Here is a 21,621-nt window from a genome sequence, read left to right on the forward strand (position 1 = left end):
TCGCAAAAGCTGATGGCAGTTCTTAGGCAAATCTGCTAATTTGGAGGGAGAAAACAGTTTGGTCTGTTCTGCGGTGAGACACCTGAGAAACCAAAAGGGCTGTTTCAGGAGGAAGCACAGAGAAGGTCTGTGTATTTACAGCTGTGCTTTCAACACTGGAAAATAAATCATCTTCCCACCACAGACCCCATTATAATTACTCTAGCATGTAATAGCAATTATGATGTTACTGCCTTGCTCTTATGGAGCAGTCTGGATTGCTGTTTCTTGAAGAGGAGTAGTGGGAATGGGGTGGTTATTTATGGTTGGGGAATGAGGAGATGAATGAGTAAGTTGTGAGATTTCACATCAATATTCCTCTGGCGTTTTGCAAAGAAACGTCATCCCACCCTGTCATGAGCTGACGGCTCTGCTGTTTGCCATTCCCCTCCCCCCGTGAAGAAATTCATAAGGGCAGATCTCAGACCTTCCCCACTCTGCTCTGATTAGGGAGGACAAGAAGGGAGAGATTTGGCTGCCCAGCTGCCTGGTGTTGTGCTGCTTTGTACTGCCAGCTCATAACCCAGCAGCCTGCTCAGCTCAGCTCTGCTCTAAAGGCAAACGTACCTCCTGCCCAGGACAGGGGCAACCAGTCCCAGCCAACCCTTTGGGCTGACTCCTGGCAGAGGGCAGTGCACAGCCAACAGCCTCAGGCCAGGGCTGGAGCTAAACCAGGCAATGCCAGGTACAGCCAGAGATACTGCCCGCTTTGTTCTGCACAGGATGGGCCCCCAAAAAGGCTCCCAAAGAAAAGGGACTGCTGGGAAGCAGGTGCCCAACACTAAAATATTTGTTTCAGGTTCCACTGGGATGGAACTTTGAAATAGAAATTTGAAACTTTGAAATACAAATTCAGATTCAGTTTCTGGTTGGAGAAGGGAGAAAATCGTGGTTCAGACTGGTTTCTGGTTAGGTTCAGCTCCCAGCAAAAACACTTGTGCAACTCAGGAGTGGGAAAAAAAAAGTATGAAGGGGATGTTTTGGGGTATGGATAACGTGGAGGTGGGCTTCAGAATGAACACAAACAAAGGAAGATGCTCAGCATGACGTTGTTCTGCCCCGTGGGGAGCAAGGAAGCTTGAACTGGACTCAAGTAATGGCAGAACAGAGGAGGGCCAGCAGCAGCAAAGCAGACCAAACCAAGACTGGTGGGAGAAAAGATACAAGATCAAATTAAATCAGGAGAAGCTTTTATCAAGGGACTGCTTCAAAAGGTGTCTGCTAGTCCCTGGCTTCTGCATGAAAAGAAAATAATCAATTGCCAAACAGGTAAATCTTCTCCTTTTGCAACTGCCCTTTTGGAGCAGACTCTGCTCTGCTTGTACTACATATGCCAGCTCTTAAAAATTTCCTTATGTATGAAGATTTTTGCGGTTCACACGAACATCAATTTTTGTCAGAGTCCATGTGGTGCATTTAAACCAAACTACTTCACACATTGCATACTGACCATATGGTCAAGCCTTCGGCAAGTGTATCTTTATATACAGGGGTATGAACGTAGTCCCTACAAAAAGGGAGGCTCGGTGCCTTTGCCTCGGAGTCTGGAGGAGCTGGTGTGTCTTCTACCATGTGTTCAAGCACTCTCACTGCTTGGGCCAGCACAGGTGAGTTTTGATGTGCTGTTCCATGAGCCTAATCTCAATTAGGCTTCCCTTGAGCAATCACCTGCAAGTGGATTCATATCATATGCTATTCTTAGCCTGCATATCTCATTTCTAGGTGTTACAAGGAACTGGATTTGAAACAGATACTCAGCATAAACAGGTGAGTCGCTTGAAATGCCCTAGGACTGCAGTTTCAGCAGACTGCGTCCAGCAAAAGCATAAACTTGAGTTTCAAGTGGTTTAACAGGTCAAAGCAGAGAAACAAAGCAATATATTCATGGTCGAAAGTGTGCATACACCTGCATATACATCCACACAGCTGCTCAATCAACAAAACACTTCCACAATTTAAAAGCATAATTAAGCAAATTGAGCTGATATATAGACTTTTCCTTTAACTTAAAGAAGGTTTTACACATCTTACCTCATATTTACTTCGAAAATGAAAATGAGAGCTCCTAAGACAGCACTTCAAAATGTAAAAAAATAAACCTTAAACCCCCCCCATATCATGTCTACAGCTACCCTTAGTGTGTATGTATAATTCTGTACCCCAGAACAGCAGAATGTGGTGTTATGCAATATCAAAACATATATTGCTTTATGCATATAACTGCAACCCAAAATATCTTGCAGCCAGCTGCCCAAATATTAGGTGCTCATGGGCCTTAGGGCATTGATGCCCCATAAATTTGAGAGTATTTATTAGGTGAATACAGAACTGGAAGTTTTGTGGCAGTGGAAAGTAAGTATGATAATGAGGTAAACACATGTTGCAAAGAAAATACCAACTAATTGTGTGCTCTGTGCAGGAAATAGCAGCTTTAAATAGTCCCTTTTTGAATGCTGGAGCAAGGCATATGAGCTGGCCACAAGATGGTCTACTTGTTAATGACATTTCTCTGTGTCCTAGAGCTTTTTGTAGTGCTGTAAACAAAGTTCGACAAGTAGGTAACCAAGTAGGTGCTGTGCTCCTTTGAAGGACCTTATGAATGCTCCTTTCCAGTCCAGAAAGTGGAGTGTTACATGTAGTTTAAGTTTTCTTTAGGTAAGCAAGAGGAAGCGTTCTTCAAGGGACCGTACCCACAGCCACAGCCGGGATTCCCTCCTTGTGGTCAGAGGAGACCTAAGGTATGGTGATGTCTGTGCATCATGAGCTCCATCTGGAGGTTGTTGGCTCTAACCTGTGGTTTTGGGAGAAGTGGAGAGAAAATGCAACAGTGCTGGGTCACTGTGTGGTGGGGGACCTTACAGCTATGCCTGAGATGCAGCCTTTGCTGTGTGTTTTCTTATCCATTGGTCAGTGCAGCAAAGAAGAGGCAGAAAACCCAGCAAGCAGTCAAGACTGTCCTGTTAGACAGCTTATGGTGGAAGCAGCTGCCCTTCCAAGTCTCCAGGGTATGTATTTGAAAGTCTGCTTTTTACCCTCACCCTCATATGTATGGGTGGTGGTGGAGAGGACATCAGCCCAACCTGTGGCTTCCACAGAGCACATACAGCAGTGGGAAAGGCCCATCCAGAAGTTCAGGGCTGGGTAATAGGTTGAAAAGCACAGGTTTGTTAATTTGGATGAGGTATTGCTGCATGAAGCTCACCAAGTTTGGGGTGCAGAGCAAGTTTCCAATGGCTTATGCCAGATGTTGGGTCCTGCTGACTTTGCTCAGCTCTGTCTCGAAGCTGTCTGCACACACAGCTTCAACTAGAGTCCCCCACTGTTAATTTAAGCATTATGAATTCAGAAAAAAGTTTCAGACAGGGCCAGCACACTCTGACGAAGTCAGAGAGAGCTGAGATGGGATCAGACTTTCCACCCAGCTACGGTAAAAGCTGTTGGGAGTGGGGTATGCAGGACCCTGTCAGCCAGCTGCTGAAAGAAAAAAATGGGTGTAATTAATCACCTGGGGTGCTACACTGATATGCAACCAGAGTTTTCATTTTCATAGACTCTTTAAAGTTTCTACTCATGAAACTAAGCAGTCTTCCCTAAGTATTGAGGTCTGCAAAAGTAATTTCCTCCATTTTTTTCAAAATCAAAGTTATGTAGGCCCTCTTCCACAACAGGATTGTGACAGGGTACACAGCGTGGTCCTTAAGAAAAAAGCCCACAAATCTTGACACATACACAGACCATCAGAAGATCTTTGATTTGTGATAAGACCTGAGTTACTCTGTCCAGCAAGATGTACAAATTTTCACGGTGGTCTGCAGAGCATAGAAAAATAATATCATGGCAAAGCTTTATCACTGTGTAGATCCCTGTCTGTATAATATGGTGGCCTCCACTGGTATGATGTCCACATACTGGTTTATGGCTATTATTGGAGGAAAAGGAGGTATTTGACTAATGACGCATATACCTGGCCAAAAAGGAAAATATTCAGACCTGTCATGTGTTGCATGGCCATGAGTATCAAGAAATTTGCTCTTGTGTTGGGACAGGAGAAGAACAGGCTTCATTACAACTTTTCCAGGATATTTTTCCACCATTAAAAGTGCCAGGCTCTTCAGTTCTTCTACACCTTTATAACAGCATACGCTCACCCGTTCCAGTCCACTCGTTACCAAGTATTCCAGCAACTGCATGAGGGAGGAGGTAAAGCAGTTTTCTTTTCAAAATAGAAAGTTTTTTCCATAAGAAGATTGTGTTTACTACAACAGTATTTTCAAGTAGCAGTCACAGAAGCAAACCAGGAGTGTTTCTCATTTTAATTGCATAAAACCAACATGAATAAATTTAATCAAGCCTCTAAGTATACAGAGATGTATTTTTAATACTTTTTGTATGTTTTTATTTACAAAAGGAAAAATAAGCCTGCAGTTTTACACCAAATAAAAAAGGACAAAGCTATAAGTTGAAGAAGAGACAGAAGAATGTGTGGGCTTTCACTTTTAAAAAAGTATCTGGAAGACAAACAGAGGACACAGAGAGAGCTAACAGCCTGAGTGCCTGCTGATGTCCTTGAATTTGGAACAGCATCTGAAAACCCAACTCTTTTTATCCCTCACTTAACATGTGGTGAAAAAATCCCAAATCGAGCAGTCCTTCCAACTGCAGATGTACTCTGGGGCACTTGAAGCTTAGTAGCCATATTTCTCATTGAGGTGAGTCTTGCCATCACCACTTTGACCTAATGGACAAAGAGAAAGAGTTGTGTTATTTTTTCTCCCCCTCATCCACAACACATTTGTACCAAAGTATGAAAGAGTCTCTAGGCAGCGTAAGAAAAGCACAAAAAGGGTAAGTCAGACTGGATACTACAATTCAAGTAGTCTTTTGATTTATACTTACTAATAGCGTCAATATTACATCATATATTCCTGGGTTTGGTGTTGGTATTATATTTTTTTCCCTATTTTCTTTTCCCTGGTGTTCTCATTATGCCAGCTTAGACAGAAGGTAAGTCTGTAGGAGGCAGATACAGAAAATGGAGCTCCCTCTTATGGACACAGCTCACGTGGCTATTCCCAATCAGACCTCTGAGCTACCCAATCGGGTATTTTGTTCCAGAGGATTCATAGGTCAGAGAAGTGCAGTCTTTAATCAAAGGATGATTCACCAGATTGTATTTTTTTTTCAGTAAAATTTATTCACAATCTCACTCCCTTTGGAGCTTATGTATAGCCTGCAACAGCCTTGTAAAAATTGTATTAATGAATCTACTAAATGAAAGCTAAGCTTTGAATTTACTATGAAAGCCTCAATGCATGGAAATGAATTTCCAGTTTTAGAGAAAATTCATTACACTGTTTAAGAGTAACCTCACAGGTAAAAAACACTCTGGAACTAAAGTAAAAAAATTATTCAACTATTTAGTGCCTTCACCAAAGTGTTACCAAGACTTGCCTCCAAAACACACGATCCAAAGTTTGTATTCCAATGATTTTTACAAAAATCTACAGTGAAGATTTTAAGATTTCACAGCCTTCTGTGAAAACTGAGAATAGGAAGATTGTCGGAGTATTTATCCCTAGTGAAGGTTTGAGCTTGTCTTTCAACAAGACCATCATATCACTATGTGTGAACGGAGTTAGCTCTCTCAGGTGTTATAAAACTGAAAAACAAACTTCAGGTGTATCAAGCCATTGAGATGAAGCTACTGCAGATACGACCTGTATTCCCCAGCAAGACTTGCATGGTGATACAACAAATACGGGGCATAACATGCCAGAAAACATTAGGTTCTGGGTAAAGTATTCCTAAATTACTTTCTTGTCAGGAAGTTACAGGGATACCCTGACTACTTATTAGGTGGATTCTTGAGTTATAAGACTACAAGTGGTAAGGAAGTGGTTGATACCTGCAGGAGGAATCCATATGCAGTAGTCTGGGTCATCATCTGGGTACTGTGAGGAAAAAAAGGGTTGTTGGACCTGCAAAAGGAGAAAAGATTTTTAATGTGCCACACCCCTCCAGCAATGTGTCACAGCCACTAAGTCTCGCCTTAATTCAGAGACAAATACTGAAAGGTGAGGGTTATTTCTACAGGAGTCTGGGATGAAATTAATAATACAGAGGAAAAAGGAAATATCAAACCCTCAAATAGATCCAGTTTATTCCCAGTAGAGTCACAGAATAATAGAAATGCTGGTTAGATGGGACCTCTGAAGGTCATCCAGTCCAATCAGAACAGGAACATTCCTCTCTACTTCCAGACAGTTTAATCTTGTCATCCTAACATTTGGTAGTGTTACTTGACACAGAATTTCTTTACGCAGGGAAAAAGATTTAGAGTAGGGTTTTCAAGAAGCGCTTTACTGCTTTCAGCACATAATCCCACTGAAAACCTCACGTTTAAGGTGACTTTCACACTTGAGTATATAAAAGTTCAGCTGTTATATAAAGGTAACAGTTTTTCAAAAGAAAAGAAACCCTGATTTTTTCATGTCTCACTGGCATCACTGAAATGTTTAAAGTAAACTGAAACAGTTCACTTGCAATTCAAATATTGACACAGCAATGTCTTTTTGTTCTTAGATTTTTAAGTTCAGCTACATCAGCATCACTTTCTCAACAACTTTTGTTTTCAACAACTGCAGGCAGCTATCAAAAATAAATCATACAACTGTAAAGTGCAAGACTTAAGAGCTAAAAATGTAGCCAGATTACTCAGCACTGATTTGCATTACTCTGTAGTATCATGACACAGTCTTAAGTTATGCAGTTGAAGCAATTTTTCATTCCCTCAAAAACTTTCCTTCCCCAACCTAAGCTTGAAAACAGTTCTTGTGGAAGACTAATGTTTTCCAAAACAGTAGACTGCAGGGCTGAACAGTTTTAAATATGGCTTGTGAAAAGTCACTTTAAAATTGTTTTTCCAGTTTTACATGATTCAAAGTTATTCCTTAAATATTAAAAAGAGGAAAAAAAAACCCAAAGCTGACTTCTGCTTGATATTTTCCATGCTAGATCCGAGCCCAAAGGCAGAGACAGCATATGGAAAAAGTGATTTGCGATGGGAGAGAGAATACAGCTAAGCCATCTGGTATTTGGAGAATGCTCAGTGTTAGAGTGAACTCTGCGCTGATGAGAGGTGCTGACTTGACTGCCTCAGCATGAGAAGCTGCCTTGTTCTCCCATATTCTTACGGTAAATGGTATAACTTGGGCTTTAACAGTATAAATTTACTCTTGCTTTCTTTATCTACACACTTTATAGGCTAGCAACAAATGACAATTTCAAAGGCTGTGCTGACCCAATCCCTGGGTCCTTTGCCAGGACTTACAAGGTGGCAGTTAGCACACACGGGCTGCAGGGAGTGAACTTTCTTTAAGGAAGTGGTGCAGGACTAAAATTAGATGTCCACCACACAGAAATTGTCCTAACAGTCAGAACTCATGGCCCAGCAAGCACAGTAATCTTGTTGGATGGCAGTCAGCAGAAGGCTGGGATGCACCCTAAAGGGAAGAGCCTCGCAGTAATCACAAGGCTAAAAGCATCCTGCCACACAGGCTCTCTCCCAGCTCCAGGAAGGCAACAATTGCCTGTGTCCCAAAATAGGCAAGGCTCATATACTTTACATTTTAATACAAATCTTATGCACAGGAGGAACACTGTCTGATACATCTACTCAAATTTATTAAAAATTGGGTTGCAAAAGACTCTTAGACTTCTCTTTTTCCACCTCTACAGGGAAGGATGAGGTTTGGTAATGGTAATAGAAACTATCCACAATTTTAGTCCAGCGTGCTCTGTGTCAGTCGATACACACTTCCCAAGCTACTCCCCACAGGAAGTTTGGCAATGCCATTCCCAAAGCCCAGAGAGCACCTATGTCCTACAACACTTTTGATATGGGAGAAGCAGCAATTAGCAGAGGCTAACAGCCAAGTGAAAAGATGAAGAAATAAATTTGTGATTGAATTGAGAGCCTCTGTCATGCTTGAAATGTTGTGCTTTACCTTCTTATTGGAGACTCTAAAAATCTGTGTCCGATGGCAATGTGTGATTCTACGTTTGGGTCTTAGTCAGCAGAAAAGCACTACTACCACCAAGTCACACTCAATCAAATTGCTAATTTTTCACTAATAAAGAGATGACTAAACAATTCCTTGACCTATAAGAGTCATAGTACCATAACTGACCTTGCTTGAGGTATTGATTTTCTTAACTTTCTCAGGTGTCTCTTCAGGTTCCTTACATACAGCCGCTGATGCTGACAAGAAAGAAGATTTGTTTTATCATCATGCATGATCAGTTCCATCAAAAATAAGCTTATAGAAAGTTCACATAAAAGTGAATATATCTAAAAGGAAATTCAAGACAGCTCACTGCAACAAAATTCATACTTAGACTGCTGAACATATTTTTGTTTTTCATAGATTAACTTATGTTTAGCACACTGTCAGTCACCTACATGAATGCAGTTTAAATAACGTCCCGTATTTGGGATTCTATAACACACTTTTAGTTAATGGCAGATGTTTTATTTTCTAAAAAGGTATTATCTATCTGTAATGACTGCAGTGACTGATTTGGATGGAAGCAGTAGAAAATGCACAGGATCAACATTGTTTGGTCCAACATTGGTGCATATTTCATAGCAACATAGGCGAGAGGAAGACAGAAAGATAGAAGTATGCTTGGCTTTTCTGCCACTTAATCTGTGAAATATTGAAACTCTTGTGGATTAAGTCTATGGAGGAGATGAAGGGGACAGGATGACATATTCTTAAGAGCCTCAGCTATGAAAAAGTAGAAGATTTACACAGATGTCCAAATATTCAGTACACTAAATAAATCAGTACTCATTTATTTTTTTGGGGGGGAACACATAGAGGGGTCATCTGGGTCATTAACAGACTATTAGTTAATGTTATGTAGCATTTGTCACTTTATAAAAGGGAAGTTCTGTCCTTCTGTAGTGTTAAGAGCTACTGCAATAAAATAAGGGGGGGAAGCATTACATTTGCATTCCTAAGTTAAAATAATTTTTCTTCTTATGCTATTTTTTTAAACAAAGGATCCCAAAGCAGTTAATGACTATGAAAAGCAAGAACTGAAGTGTAGTTGAAGTGACCCACCTTCACCACACACTTCCCATTTTCCAAGCAAAACACAATCTTTCATTTGAATTTTAGATTCCTACTTTAGGCTCTAGATAAGGCTTAGTTTCCTTCTGACAGAAGACCACACTAGCTCCTTCAGGTAGTTTCTAAACTCATGTGTTACTGTACAATAGAGTCTAAATTGTACTGCTCACCTTGAGATTTCTCTTGTGAGGGTTCCAATTGAGATTTATTCCGTAGTATCTTTGGCTCAGGCTGAAAATGAACCTCTGAAAAAAAAGAAAAAAAAAAAGAGCTAGGTGAGCAGTCTGCAGTAACTGTGATGAATAGAGCACTACCATCCCTGAGACAAAGTACAAAAGGGAACTCATAGCAACATTTGTCTCAGGAAGAGCCTCTTAACAGTCCTCCAAACTATTTCATCCACCAAGTCCATCATACTACAATATTAAAGAAAAAGTTGTGGCCCGTTAAAACACACTTTTCAAGCACAACCTGTCCAGCATTAAGACAAGAAGTCAGAATTAGGTTTCTGTCATGAAACAGATCATTTAGTGAGAAACATCATTACTGAGTTTTCTGAGGTGACCATGTCCCTGTACTCGGCACTAGTGAGGCCCCACCTCAAGTACTGTGTCCAGTTTCAGACCCTTACCATAAAAAAGACATTGAGGTGCTGGAGCGGGTCCAGAGAAGGGCAATGAAGCTGGGGAGAGGACTGGAGAGTAAGTCTTATCAGGAGAGGCTGAGGGAGCTGGGGTTGTTCAACCTGGAGAAAAGGAGGTTGAGGGGAGTCCTTATTGCTGTCTACAACTACCTGAAGGGGAGGTGTAGAGAGGCAGGGGTCGGTCTCTTCTCCCAAGTCACAGGCGATAGGACAAGAAGAAATGGCCTCAAGTTGCACCAGGGAAGGTTCAGATTGGATATCAGGAAAAATTTTTACACTGAAAGGGTTATTAAGCATTGGAATGGGCTGCCCAGGGAAGTGGTTGAGGCATCATCCCTGAAGGTATTTAAAAGATGGATAGACATAGTGCTTAGAGGTATGGATTAGTGATGTTTTTTTATCAGTTAGGTTGATGGTTGGACTAAATGATCTGAAAGGTCCCTTCCAACCTAGACAATTCTATGATACTATGATGTAAAAAAGGATGGATCCTTCCAACCCAAACTATTCTATGATTTGAGATAAACTTTTTATTTTTACTCCTTACAAACTGATCTGAAGCTGTACACAGGTATTTGTTCTCTTATTAAGTCACTTTCCCTGCCAACAGTATATTGTATTTTATCGTATGGACACTCAATCAAATGGAAACAAAATAGGACTTTTCTTGTGTCTAGGACATTTTTACTGAAAGCATGAAAAACTGACTGCCAAGTGGAGTTTCAAACAGAACCATGCGAAACTCATCTGTTGACATACAGACACTGGACTCATGGCAAAAATCAATGGAAAAGAAATCTGCTGAATAACCTGTGACTCAAACCTTAGGAAATTCACAAAGGTCTGAAAAATTCAGCAGTAACAGACTCAGCTTCATTACTGGAAAAATCAAAACCAATGATTTACCATCCTGAAGGGATTCTAGATTCTTGTTATTGCAAGGAGAACCATCAGCATTGTTAGTTTCTTTTCCCGTTTCTTCCTCTGTTGTCATTTTCATTTCCAGGTTTGATGCTCTGCTTTTTATTGCATCAACTTCTTGCTGCTCCCCCATTTCTTCCTCTTCTTCTTCCTCCTCCTCCTCTGGTCCATCATCTTTCATTTTTAACAAGCTTTCAGGGATGTCTGGACGCTTAACAGGCAACTTCTGTAGGAGAAAGACTCATGCATCAGTGCTAAGATAATATGGAGGTAGATGTCACAGATAAGCATTACAGGAGAAAGAACACACATTACCATCAAAGAGACAGCTGGTAAGGAAACAGTCTCAGGATGAAGAGTAGTTAGGTTCTAAGGGAAAGTTATTAGTAGAGATGGAAGATGAAAAAAAATTGTCAAGTCCATAGACAAGGGTTGCAGCCTTTTTGTAAGAGGGACACTGGAAACTGAATCATTCTTGGATATGATTTAGCTAAAGGCTCAAGGAAAACAAAAGAAAGTAAAGAAGCAGCTGCTGAGGTACAGCAGCAGCTCAGCCTGATGTCCCCAGACTGCCTCCACTTGATCCACTTTGGACCAAGGCCGTGCCCCAGGAGACAGGCTGTAGAAGGGCAGAGAGTGGTAGCTCCTGGCAGCAAAGGGTGTGCACCTTCCACTGCTGCAGGCTCTCCCTGCTGCTTCCATACGTGTCAGAAGACATGGCTGCCACCGACACTCTCCACAGCCTGTGAAGGTGTCTGAGAAATAGCTTCTGACTCACAGGACTTATGAGTCCAACTTACCCCTAGGCTTCCAGTTTTCAGCTTGAATTTGCTCCCCCCTTTCATTGCACCAAAGAGAGGCAGGGTAATCTTTTTGGGCTTGCTCTCTGCTTCCAGGCTGTAACTCCCACTCCTAATAAAAATTAGATACAAAGAATACAATGTACAAAGTATCAAATGTCTTATATTTACAAATGCAAAAAGCCTGCAAATTAGAAGTAGATATATAAAAATCCATTTCTTTCTGTCTCACTTGGAGCACCCAAGGAGGAAGGTGCAGGAGGTGACTCCTCTGTCCTACACACATGCTGTGGGATTCAGACACTTGCCGTACAGGAAATAAATAAAATAAAAAAAAATCTCTACCAAACAGACTCCCTCAAATTCAATTGCACACACATACTTACATATGTACATAATATATGTGTATATATATAAACACACTCTAAAGCCAAACCTCAATTTAAGTAAATTAATTAAGTAATTAAGCCTCTAATCAAGCTGCCACTAGCTGATGAACCCAGCACACGCCCGACTGGATTGCAGCAGTGCTCCCAGGCAGTAGTGGAACAGCAACTACACTTGACTTTCAGGTACATTGCACAGAGTGAAAGTGGTTTTCACGTTGTACATAATAACTGTAAAATTTCTCAGTTCCTTTTGGATGCAGGTTGGGAAAAAAAAATTAACAAAGCTGACACCATGCTTCCAGTCCCTTCCTCCACATCCCCGCTGTGTGGGCTTCTCTTACTCCACTGTTTGGAGGCATCTGCCTGGACCATAGATGCAGCAAGAGCCAAAAGGCACAGCGGCTCTTTAAAGAGATGAGCCAGGTGGTTTGGAAGGCCATCCTGCTTTTGTGTTTGGAAAGCTGTCTACTTACAGGGCTTGCACAACTGCCCAGGGACAATAACAACAGTAAAAGCAATCATTTTGCACTTTAGCCAAGACTTACTGAGGCTTCAGCTCAGGCAGTTCTGCAGGCTTGACGAGCTTTATTAACCCTTTCAGTCTCTGCTGCTCTTTCTTCAGTTCAAAGGACCGCAAGTGAAGCTTCTTTCGTGCCACGCTGTCTAAGGTGCATCCCGATTTTATTTCGGTCATGAATTCGTCCAAGGAATCTTGAGCTGCTGGCTGGGACTGGACTATGCAAAAATAAAGGGAAGATACATATTGTTACAGGTGGGGAGATGAGAGTTGCACTCATAAAATCCTAACTTTGGAGAATAAGGTATATAGGAACAACTATCCTCTCTGCAAGTTTCTGTTGAACGATGAAGTAATGGAGGCTGTTAGTCCTGGAAAGACAAAAAAGCACAACAGTAAACCTTAATCCGCTTAGATAACAAAACCTCTCTTAAAACTGAATGTTTCTTTACAAATGAGTATCTCTATTCTAGGTTTCTCATCTCCTTCAAGATCTACTGTCCCTAAAGTAGTGGCTTAAGGGTTCTTTTTTTGTAGTCACAGACTAAAATAAACACAGTTACAAAGAATCCCATACCACTGTACGGGGAATGCCATTTTGGCTTTCCTGGAAAGTTTATGTCATGACATTCACAAAGCTAGAAATGAATCAACACACGATGCTGACTCCTGGATGACTGAGTACATACAAGAATAGTTTCATACATTAAGCCAATCACACAAAATTTACCTTTCTTTTGACTGCATTTTCTAACAAGAAAACACTGCTCTGTACTTGAAAAAGACTAATGACAGTCTTTCTACTCCACCTGGTTTCAAATATTAATCATTCTACACATATTTGACTAATTAAAATAAAAGTTAGGAGGAAAAACTAAAGCTCTAATGACCAAGAAAACTAAATACAGAATTCTAACCCCAGGAAAACTCCTTTCTTCATCTTGAACAACGCTTCAGCAGTTTTTGTACTGTGTTCCAAAATAACTTGGAGGCAAAGAAAGAAAAATGCAGTTGCTGAAATTTTAACAAGCCTTTAGACAGGCAATCTTCTGCCTTTTAATATACAAAAAGTGGCAAATCTGGTATTTACTTCCTGCATTATAAGCATTTATGTATATATGCACAAGAATAATTCCATGATCAATGAATTATTTTCAGTTCAGCTTGAGCTAGTTAAGTAGCACTTGAAATTTTAAATGTGTACAAATAAATAGTGTAAGTTATTGTTAGGAGTCCATTTTCCAGCAGTTTTACACGACTTAGATATTTAGAAAAAAGTCTAGTAAGACTCATGTTTACAAGTGGACTCAATTGAAAAGAATATTACTGATCTAGAACAAAACAGCTTACAATTTGCAAATATATGAAAGTCACAACAGTAACTGTTCAAAGAAATACAGAATTACAAGGCTCCAAAAGATAAGAAACAGTTGTAGCATTCACCTCCATGCAAATACAAATGATGACAAAACATGTCATAAAAGAAATTCAGACAGAAATACACTTCTTTTCCCTCTTAAGTATTTGTACAAGCTGAGATAAAAATCATCAGTGAAAAGGTACTGATAACAAAGAGCCTGAAACTCCTACCAGGCAGAGGCTGAGCAAAAGGATCATTTGACTTAAACACCAAATTTCAAAGATAAGGCTTGGTGTCTAGACAGATAATTCAGAACAATTAAACGCAGGGTTCCAAAGCTGCTGCTTTAGCTGCACAACAGTGTAAGAGTGCCTCAGTCAGTGAGTGAGCTTCAGCAAATCGGATCACTCTTTTTGCAAACATGATTGTCTGCTTGATTAAGAGCAGATCTTGATAAAAATCTCCTGAAAAAGATATCCTGATCTTGATACAGATCAGGAAGTTCGGCTTATGAGGTTACTGTTAGCATTTGATATCTGTTGCAGCAGTTTTCTACACTACTGAAATAAAATGTGACAATGCTAGAAGGTGAATCAATCATGGCTTTATATTTCAATGAAAAAAGCTACAGGGCTATTTACTGCACCATCAACTTATTGATAATTTTCTTCTGAACAGGCAACCAAAGATGAGACTGATGAACTTGATTTTCATTCAGCTGCATCAGCGAATGAGAGATACCAAGTTAGTCCATCAGTAGTTAGCTCTGAAGAACTCCAGAGAACAATTTGTGAACTTCTACTGCGATCTTTTAGACAACCACGTAATTTCTCCAAGTACTTAGTAAGAGGTGTTGCAATTTATCCTGTCATTCACTCTTTGGTGTCTCTACACTCTTGCCTTTAGGCTACAAATAACTCTTTAGAGGAAGCAAAAGTGCGTTAAGGTTTCAGAATTGTATGTAATTCAGCAGCTTTGCCAGAGAGCTCATGACAGTGGTAAGAATCACCCATGATCAATACACATGCCCCTGGCTTACAGTCGTACGCAAGTACTCACACCTGCAACTAACCTGAAGCACCCAAAGAAATCAGAGAAAACACAAATATTCAGAACACAAACACACAAAGTAATTTACCATGCAATCTTTGCTACATTTTAACCTTCCCTCCTTCTAGGAAATTCACATCCAGTACTGAATTACTCTGTATTGCACTAAGTGCTGAGACCGCAATTTTTCCAAGGCTCTAAACTAGGTGTGTAACCAGTTACAATTTAGCAAACCATGATAACTTATATCAGAATTATATGCTGTTAGTAAAAGTCGATAAATGAACTGATTCTTCCTTCTCCCAGCCTTTACTACAATATGATTTAACAGTCTTGTTGAGAAACAGTATCAGCAGAAACAAATGCATCATAACATATGAAAGCTTGGAATTACATGTCTCAGACAATATAAAGCATTAGCTTCTGCTAGTCAATCGTTAACTCCGTATCAGTACAGTCATGCTGAGAACAATTCCTTCAAACACACTGAACTGACCCATCAGTTAGAATGCTCAGTGGAACTACTGTTTTCTGAACGGTGATCTGGTATAATCAATCACCAACAAAAACACTGATACAAATGAGTTCTGGTGTTGAGCTGAATAACTGGAAAGAGACGTGCCCATATAATGCAGGAAAGAGCCCAGCTGTCAGATTGCTGCTAGGGTTCTTGGAGAGAAATGCTTCTGACAAACTGACACCGCAACCTTTATTAATGCCAACTCTGTTAAACAGGCTTTTGTATGAAGAACCAGCCTAAACACATTTCCTTCATGCCTTCCTTTTATTCCACAAGACATCAGCAGCAACAGAAAGCAAAATGCAGCTATTTGTATAATATGCTTTTAAATCTAACTCGCTGCCAGATACAATCAGCACTTTGGAAAGGCTCTGCCTTCCTACACAAAGGCATAATCTCAGAACCTGAATGGCACCCTCATAAACTAGCAAGTTCACTGAACACATGGGCTAAGTGTCAACTGCTTTGACTCCACATTTCTCTTTTCCTATCTCTCCTTGTTATGGTGCATTTACAATGAGAAAAGTGAAATAAAAGATACTGTCTTTTCTGTCAGTCGTTTGCTCTTCTCTTATGAAGGGTTTTGGACAGAGTGGAAAAAAGTGCTCCTCAAATTGGGTCACTTTCACTAATATGGACAGATAAACAGTAATAATGTTCATCCTCTTAAGCTCCAGGAGCTTGTATACTCACCTCCTTACCTTAACTTAAATGTTGCTTGTTTGGAAAAAGCCGTGTGCATTAGCAAGTGACAATACACACAGAGTACATAAACTACTGGATGAAGAGCGTTAAGTAGCCTCTCCAGCTAACTCAGTGACCTGCAAATCTTCCTACCCTTTTGTGAAAAGAGAACACTAAAAAACAAAAGTGCTTAAGATAGAAATCCATATGATATATTTTCATCTCTTTACTGTTCTTTATGGAAAGCACTACGATCAAATAAACTTCATGCCTTACCTTTCCCTGAAGCCTTCAGCTTCTCTGTTATCTCAGAAAGCTCATTTTCAGCTTCTTTTAGCTTTGTGACCTATGAAAGAACAACATGCTTAGAAGAGCTTTTTATCTTCTTAAAATCCCCTTTTAAGAATTACTCAAATATCCTACCAAATTACCTCAATCTTTCTACTTCTGGTCTTGACCAGGAGTTTCTGGGCTGAAAAAATTCTAGTCTAGATTGTTCCTAAACAACTTATCAGTCCTTTCACATACAGTTCAAATAATGTTCTTTCTGAAACACAAAAATATGTATAATGCTTCTGCAGCAGTGTTATACCACCGCTGTGATCCTCCAACCCTCCCTATCCCGGCTCCCCCACACCCTATTTTCTGTGTAGGGCTTTTAGCTGTCACTCCCCTGTCACTCCAGGCCACTTATTCTTTGGAGCAGAATGAGATACTTCTTTGGGATGTGCCCTGTGCACTTGAAAGCTTGCAATTATTTTCTGATGCTTTAAAACTATTTTAAAAGTATCCTGCTCTGGTATTTCATCCACCCACTGCTGTGATCCACAAAGAAGAATGCAATACTATGCATGCAAAAGCAGGGTAGTATGCTTCCACTAGAATAAAGTAAGCAATAATTTCAGGTATTTATAGATATTTCCATAAATCAAAGACCCTCTATTTTATTCTGACTTCGCCAATTGAGAGCTGAAGGCCTGAAATGATTACCAAGCTCAAGCTAGCAGAGGAAGGTAAGAAAATATTTTTGATTTTCCTTTTTAGTAATAATACATATATAAAAGAATAAGCCTGGCATGTCATAATAATTTTTCTTACCAAGGAGTCATAAGTCTCTGGTTTTTCTTCTATTTTACCAGCTTTTTTCATTCTGTTCAGTCGTTTCTTTTCTACTGCACCAGTTCGATCAAGGAAGGTGTCATCATCACTGTCATAAAAGTCCTCATCTTCCCAGTTCTTTGATTTCCTTTTTCGGGATACTGGGAAAGGCAAGGGAGAATGCAAGAACCAAGATGATTTGCATACCACTAAGCAATAAAACAAATTCAAGAGAGCAATCTAAAATCCCCAGTCTAGGGCTTTTAGAATGATCACAGCATTTGAGTAGTTATTCACCTGCTTCTTGTCTCAGCACTCCTCGAGCATCAAGTAGCCTGCAAGCCTCCAGTGCACACTGTATCATGGCTTCCTTCTTCTTTCCTGAATGGAGAACCTCTGCCACCAGCTGCTTCCCTGATGCATCATCCACAGGCAACCTGTTCAGTTTGAAGGATCAGAGAACAGCTCAGATTTCCCAAAGCCTGCATGTACATTTTTATTTCACTAGCCCAAATAATAATTCTGCCTATATTAATTCTACTGGGAATACAAGAAGTTAAAAGGTTAAACATCAATCCCCGAATCTTTTTAAGCACCAGTATCTTGCATCCATGCAACACCAGTAACAAATATTTTCCCTACTGAAGCAAAGGTTTCTTAAGCAGTACAAACATTGCAACGTTGTACCTATTCTGGTAACTTAATTCCACCTCACCTTCTCCTGTCTTATAAAAGGATGACATTAGTGGCCTCTTGCATGAGCCCATCAAAAATTACCTTATACGATAAAAGAACTGAAATTGGGTACCTAGTAGAATGAATTACTTTTTTTTTTTTTTTCCCCTTTCTCCCATTAGGAATTGACAGATACTGTGTCCTAGTTTCTTCTCTCGTATTTCAATTTACATATTTCTCAAAACTAGGGGAACTGAAAGAGCCTAGACTCTCGCTTTCCTGATTTTCATCTCTAAGGAAAACCGAATGCTACCAAACCAGAAAGGAGTGCAGACACTGATCCTCAAACTTCTGTTTCAGAATCAGGGCTCAGGTCTAATTCCAGCTGGCCTCCAAAGCGTGTCAAGTTATTCCTTCAGCTTTTATTTGTAAATTCTATGAAGGCAGCTTCTACGTACGAAAGCAAATGTAGATATACATACTTGATCCTGCATAGCCAGCTATTGTGCCCACGATCATCATATTCATATTCTAACTCTTCTCCTAGAGAGAAAAAGAAAGTTGAGGTAGTAACCAACACTGAAATAAGCAGGAATAATCTTTACAGCAGAGAAGAACATCATGGTTAAAGATAAGAGATAAAATGCCCTTGTTACGTATCAAAGGACTGAATTTGCCTTCTCTCTCTCTATTTTTTTTAAGCCACAGGATCTTCAGTTGGTATTATGCTCATTTGGTTGTTTTTGACAATCAAAGCTTTTTTAGATCAAAAAAAATACATCTCTAAGTGGCCTGTTCAAGAAAATGTAGTTCAAAGGGAAAACAATCTTGCCTCTGTATGCGTTAAAGTAAATGACATTGAAGTAACAACAGTTTACAATCTGGATTCACAGCTATTGTTTGTCTTGAAGATTAATTTTTCATTTTATCACGTGTGTCATCTATTAGTTTCACTAGCAACCATCAAAAGTTTAGGCCAATTCATTATTGTCTTTTGTCTTATTGTACTTTCCAATTCTATTTCACAATCACAGCCGTCTCCGAACAGAACAGCCTGGAATTTGATGGGTTTGGATTTTTCAGCATAGCTTCAAAGCCTGGGTGTGGTTTGAGTGCCACTCCAGAGGAATACAAAGTGCTCTCTCCAACTACCACTTTAGGAACTGATAACTAAATCTCAGATATACAACTGTGAGCTAAGTTTTAACAAAAAACAAAAACAAAGCCCCAAAACCCAAACCACCTCCAACCTGCCCACTCTAAGTGTGACCAAATAAAAAACTTCACCCACAATGCAACAGAAAAGTTTAGCTCCCACATCTTAATTCCCAAAGAGAAACATGAGCACAAACATCATACTTTGCTAAATAGAAAAGATTAAATTTAATTAAAAAAAAAGGTACCTTCTCTGTCAAAAAAGCCTTGTAAAGCCTTTCTGGGATCTTTCATATAGAAGGCATCTTGTACATCTTGAAAATCAATAGCAATAGGGTTTTCTTCAACCTCATCCTCCTCAGCATCCTCCCCTAGAAGATGACACACGAAGTACAAAAAAAAAAAAAAGACAAAACCTTAGAAAGAGAACATCGGTATATTTCAGCTTTTATTAGTTTGAAAGAAGCATCAGTTACATCACCCTAAAATTACTTCCCTTAACTTGAATATCATTTCTGTATCCAATAAAAGAAAATAAATGCAGAATCCTGCTTCTTTTTTGCTTTTAGTTATTCCATTATATGACACAGTTTTGCAGATGAACATCACTGCAGTTTCAGCACTTTCAAGAGATGTGCTTATATATTTCCATTCAAAAAACCAACTTCTGTTGTACTGAAAAGCTCATTAATTAGAATTTAGTAGCATTAAGATGTGGACTTCCTATTTAAATTTAAAGACAGCTATACTGCACAGAAGTCTCAGGCAATTAAATTTCACCTCTAAGGTAAAATTGTGGACATCATCACAGGAACAAACCACATAGAATTAACCTAAACTCTCAGTTTTGTGAGCTTTTATAGGTATAAGCAAATTACCTTCTCCCTTAAAAGGGGCTCTAACATAGTCCTCACCTAGGTAAGATATAAGCTTGCCTTGTCACAGCACTCTTCTTTTTAAAAGGAAAAGGATTAATCTGTACTCAAGAACTTCTACTGGGTTGGGACACTTGGGTGTCCAGCTGCAATTTCAGCCGTAGTATTCACTGAAAACTGGCTTAAAGACCATCCAGCATGTATCAGCTGATTTATGCATCACTCACCCATTCCCCACGAGCAGCTCATATCACTGTTCTGACCCTTATCATTTCTCTCCTCTTTTTCCTCTTCGTCAGAGTCCTCTCCCAACATCGTCTTTTCTAATTTTGCTCGCTGCTGCTTACGCAGTGCCTTCAGTTGTGTCACAGTTAGCTCCGACTCAGACTCCTGGTCCTCTTCAGGCCCCTAGGTCACAAACAGTAACTTTACAGAAGTGTTTCTTAAAAGAAAAAAAAAAGTATTTTCATCACACGTGTAGATAATACACAATAACAGTAAGAAATCATTACAGTGCTCTTCAAAAAGTGGCATTATTAGACCATTTGTTATGGTTTCCATCCTTAAATATATTAGTTTTAATATCCCTTTTAAAGGAGGAGAAAAAAGAAACAAGCATTACTGTGTACTTGTAAGGAGACCAATCTCAACTATGACTGTATTTTAAAAGCAGAACGCAACAACCTTTTTTAACAGTGCCACACAGGAGAATTTTAGGAATGCACAACTAAAACCTCTGAAGTGCAGGTAGGGCACTCTAAGTGCTTTCTAAGTTCCTACTATTAAAAGCTCCCCTGGATCACAAAGAACCATTAGTACTTTACTCTCCCAATGCGTCACCCTGCCGGAGAGACTTTCCTGATACATCACACTGATGGAGAGGAATGCCCTCTGCTCTCACCACACACCGAGGGAGAGGAATGCCCTCCGCTCTCACCACACACTGATGGAGAGGAACATCCTCTGCTCTCACCACATGCCAGGCAGAAGCTGCCGTGGCCATTCTGGGGCTGAGCCCCTGGCAGAGCTGCCCAGTGCCCAGTGCACCAGGGTGGAGGGACCCCGCAACCCCACTCTGTCCTTCAGCCCCAAAGCTCACCCCAAAGCCAGCAGCGGACACTGAGCAGCTGACAGCTTTTCCCCACTACAAACACCACCACAGCACTGGGCCGCTTTCAAAGCGTCCCAACCAAAGCGCTTTCACGCCTCCTCTCCAAGATGCCGAGGAGATGGTAGATGGAGGCGGGTAAGGAGGAGATGGTAGAGGTAGGCGGGCAAGCTCCTGAGCGCGATCCGGGGAAGCCTTTCCCGCACCAGTCACCCCACCCGGGCTGCGGGGAGCACCGCCCGGGCCCCGACCCACCTGCAGGAGGAAGAGGCGGGAGCTGCCGCCGAAGCGGAGCCCGTGGCCCACCCGCACCCGGCAGTAGGTGCGTGGCGGCACCCGGGCCTTGTTGAGGAAGGTGCCGTGGGTGCTGCCCAGGTCGTAGACGTAGAAGCCAGCGGCATCGGCAGCGGGGCCGTCGGGGGAGCCTCCCGCCCCGCGGTACTGCAGCACGGCGTGGTGCCGCGACACCGAGGGGTGCTCCAGGGACAGCGCGCAGCCGGGCAGCCGCCCCACCAGGAACCAGCTGCCGCCCTCCAGCCGCACCGAGCCCAGCGCCACGCCGCCCTTCAGCACCTCCAGCCCGTAACCGGCGCCGGCCGGCGGGCGGCTGCCCCACGGCGGCTCCTCGTAGCGCGGCGCCGGCGGCGCGG

At 41.0% G+C, this 21,621-nt stretch overlaps 1 protein-coding gene across 1 annotated transcript in view; it reads right to left on the reverse strand.

The window, feature by feature from the left end:
* Nucleotides 1-4,333: 4,333 nt before the first annotated feature.
* SLC4A1AP (solute carrier family 4 (anion exchanger), member 1, adaptor protein) overlaps nucleotides 4,334-21,621 on the reverse strand; it is a 17,938-nt gene continuing 650 nt past the window's right edge. Inside the window, exons 2-15 of the mRNA XM_014950475.1 lie at nucleotides 21,227-21,621; nucleotides 20,091-20,271; nucleotides 19,237-19,359; nucleotides 18,316-18,376; nucleotides 17,456-17,595; nucleotides 17,159-17,319; nucleotides 16,337-16,406; nucleotides 12,475-12,664; nucleotides 11,541-11,652; nucleotides 10,726-10,966; nucleotides 9,347-9,421; nucleotides 8,229-8,299; nucleotides 5,945-6,017; nucleotides 4,334-4,774 (exon numbers count right to left, since the gene is read on the reverse strand). Coding sequence (XP_014805961.1) covers nucleotides 4,725-4,774; nucleotides 5,945-6,017; nucleotides 8,229-8,299; nucleotides 9,347-9,421; nucleotides 10,726-10,966; nucleotides 11,541-11,652; nucleotides 12,475-12,664; nucleotides 16,337-16,406; nucleotides 17,159-17,319; nucleotides 17,456-17,595; nucleotides 18,316-18,376; nucleotides 19,237-19,359; nucleotides 20,091-20,271; nucleotides 21,227-21,621 — 1,943 coding nt within the window. The 3' untranslated portion in view covers nucleotides 4,334-4,724. The remainder of the gene's footprint in view (nucleotides 4,775-5,944; nucleotides 6,018-8,228; nucleotides 8,300-9,346; nucleotides 9,422-10,725; nucleotides 10,967-11,540; nucleotides 11,653-12,474; nucleotides 12,665-16,336; nucleotides 16,407-17,158; nucleotides 17,320-17,455; nucleotides 17,596-18,315; nucleotides 18,377-19,236; nucleotides 19,360-20,090; nucleotides 20,272-21,226) is intronic.

This window comes from Calidris pugnax, unplaced genomic scaffold (assembly GCF_001431845.1).
Source record: "Calidris pugnax isolate Ruff unplaced genomic scaffold, ASM143184v1 scaffold24, whole genome shotgun sequence".
NCBI classification, from domain to species: domain Eukaryota; kingdom Metazoa; phylum Chordata; class Aves; order Charadriiformes; family Scolopacidae; genus Calidris; species Calidris pugnax.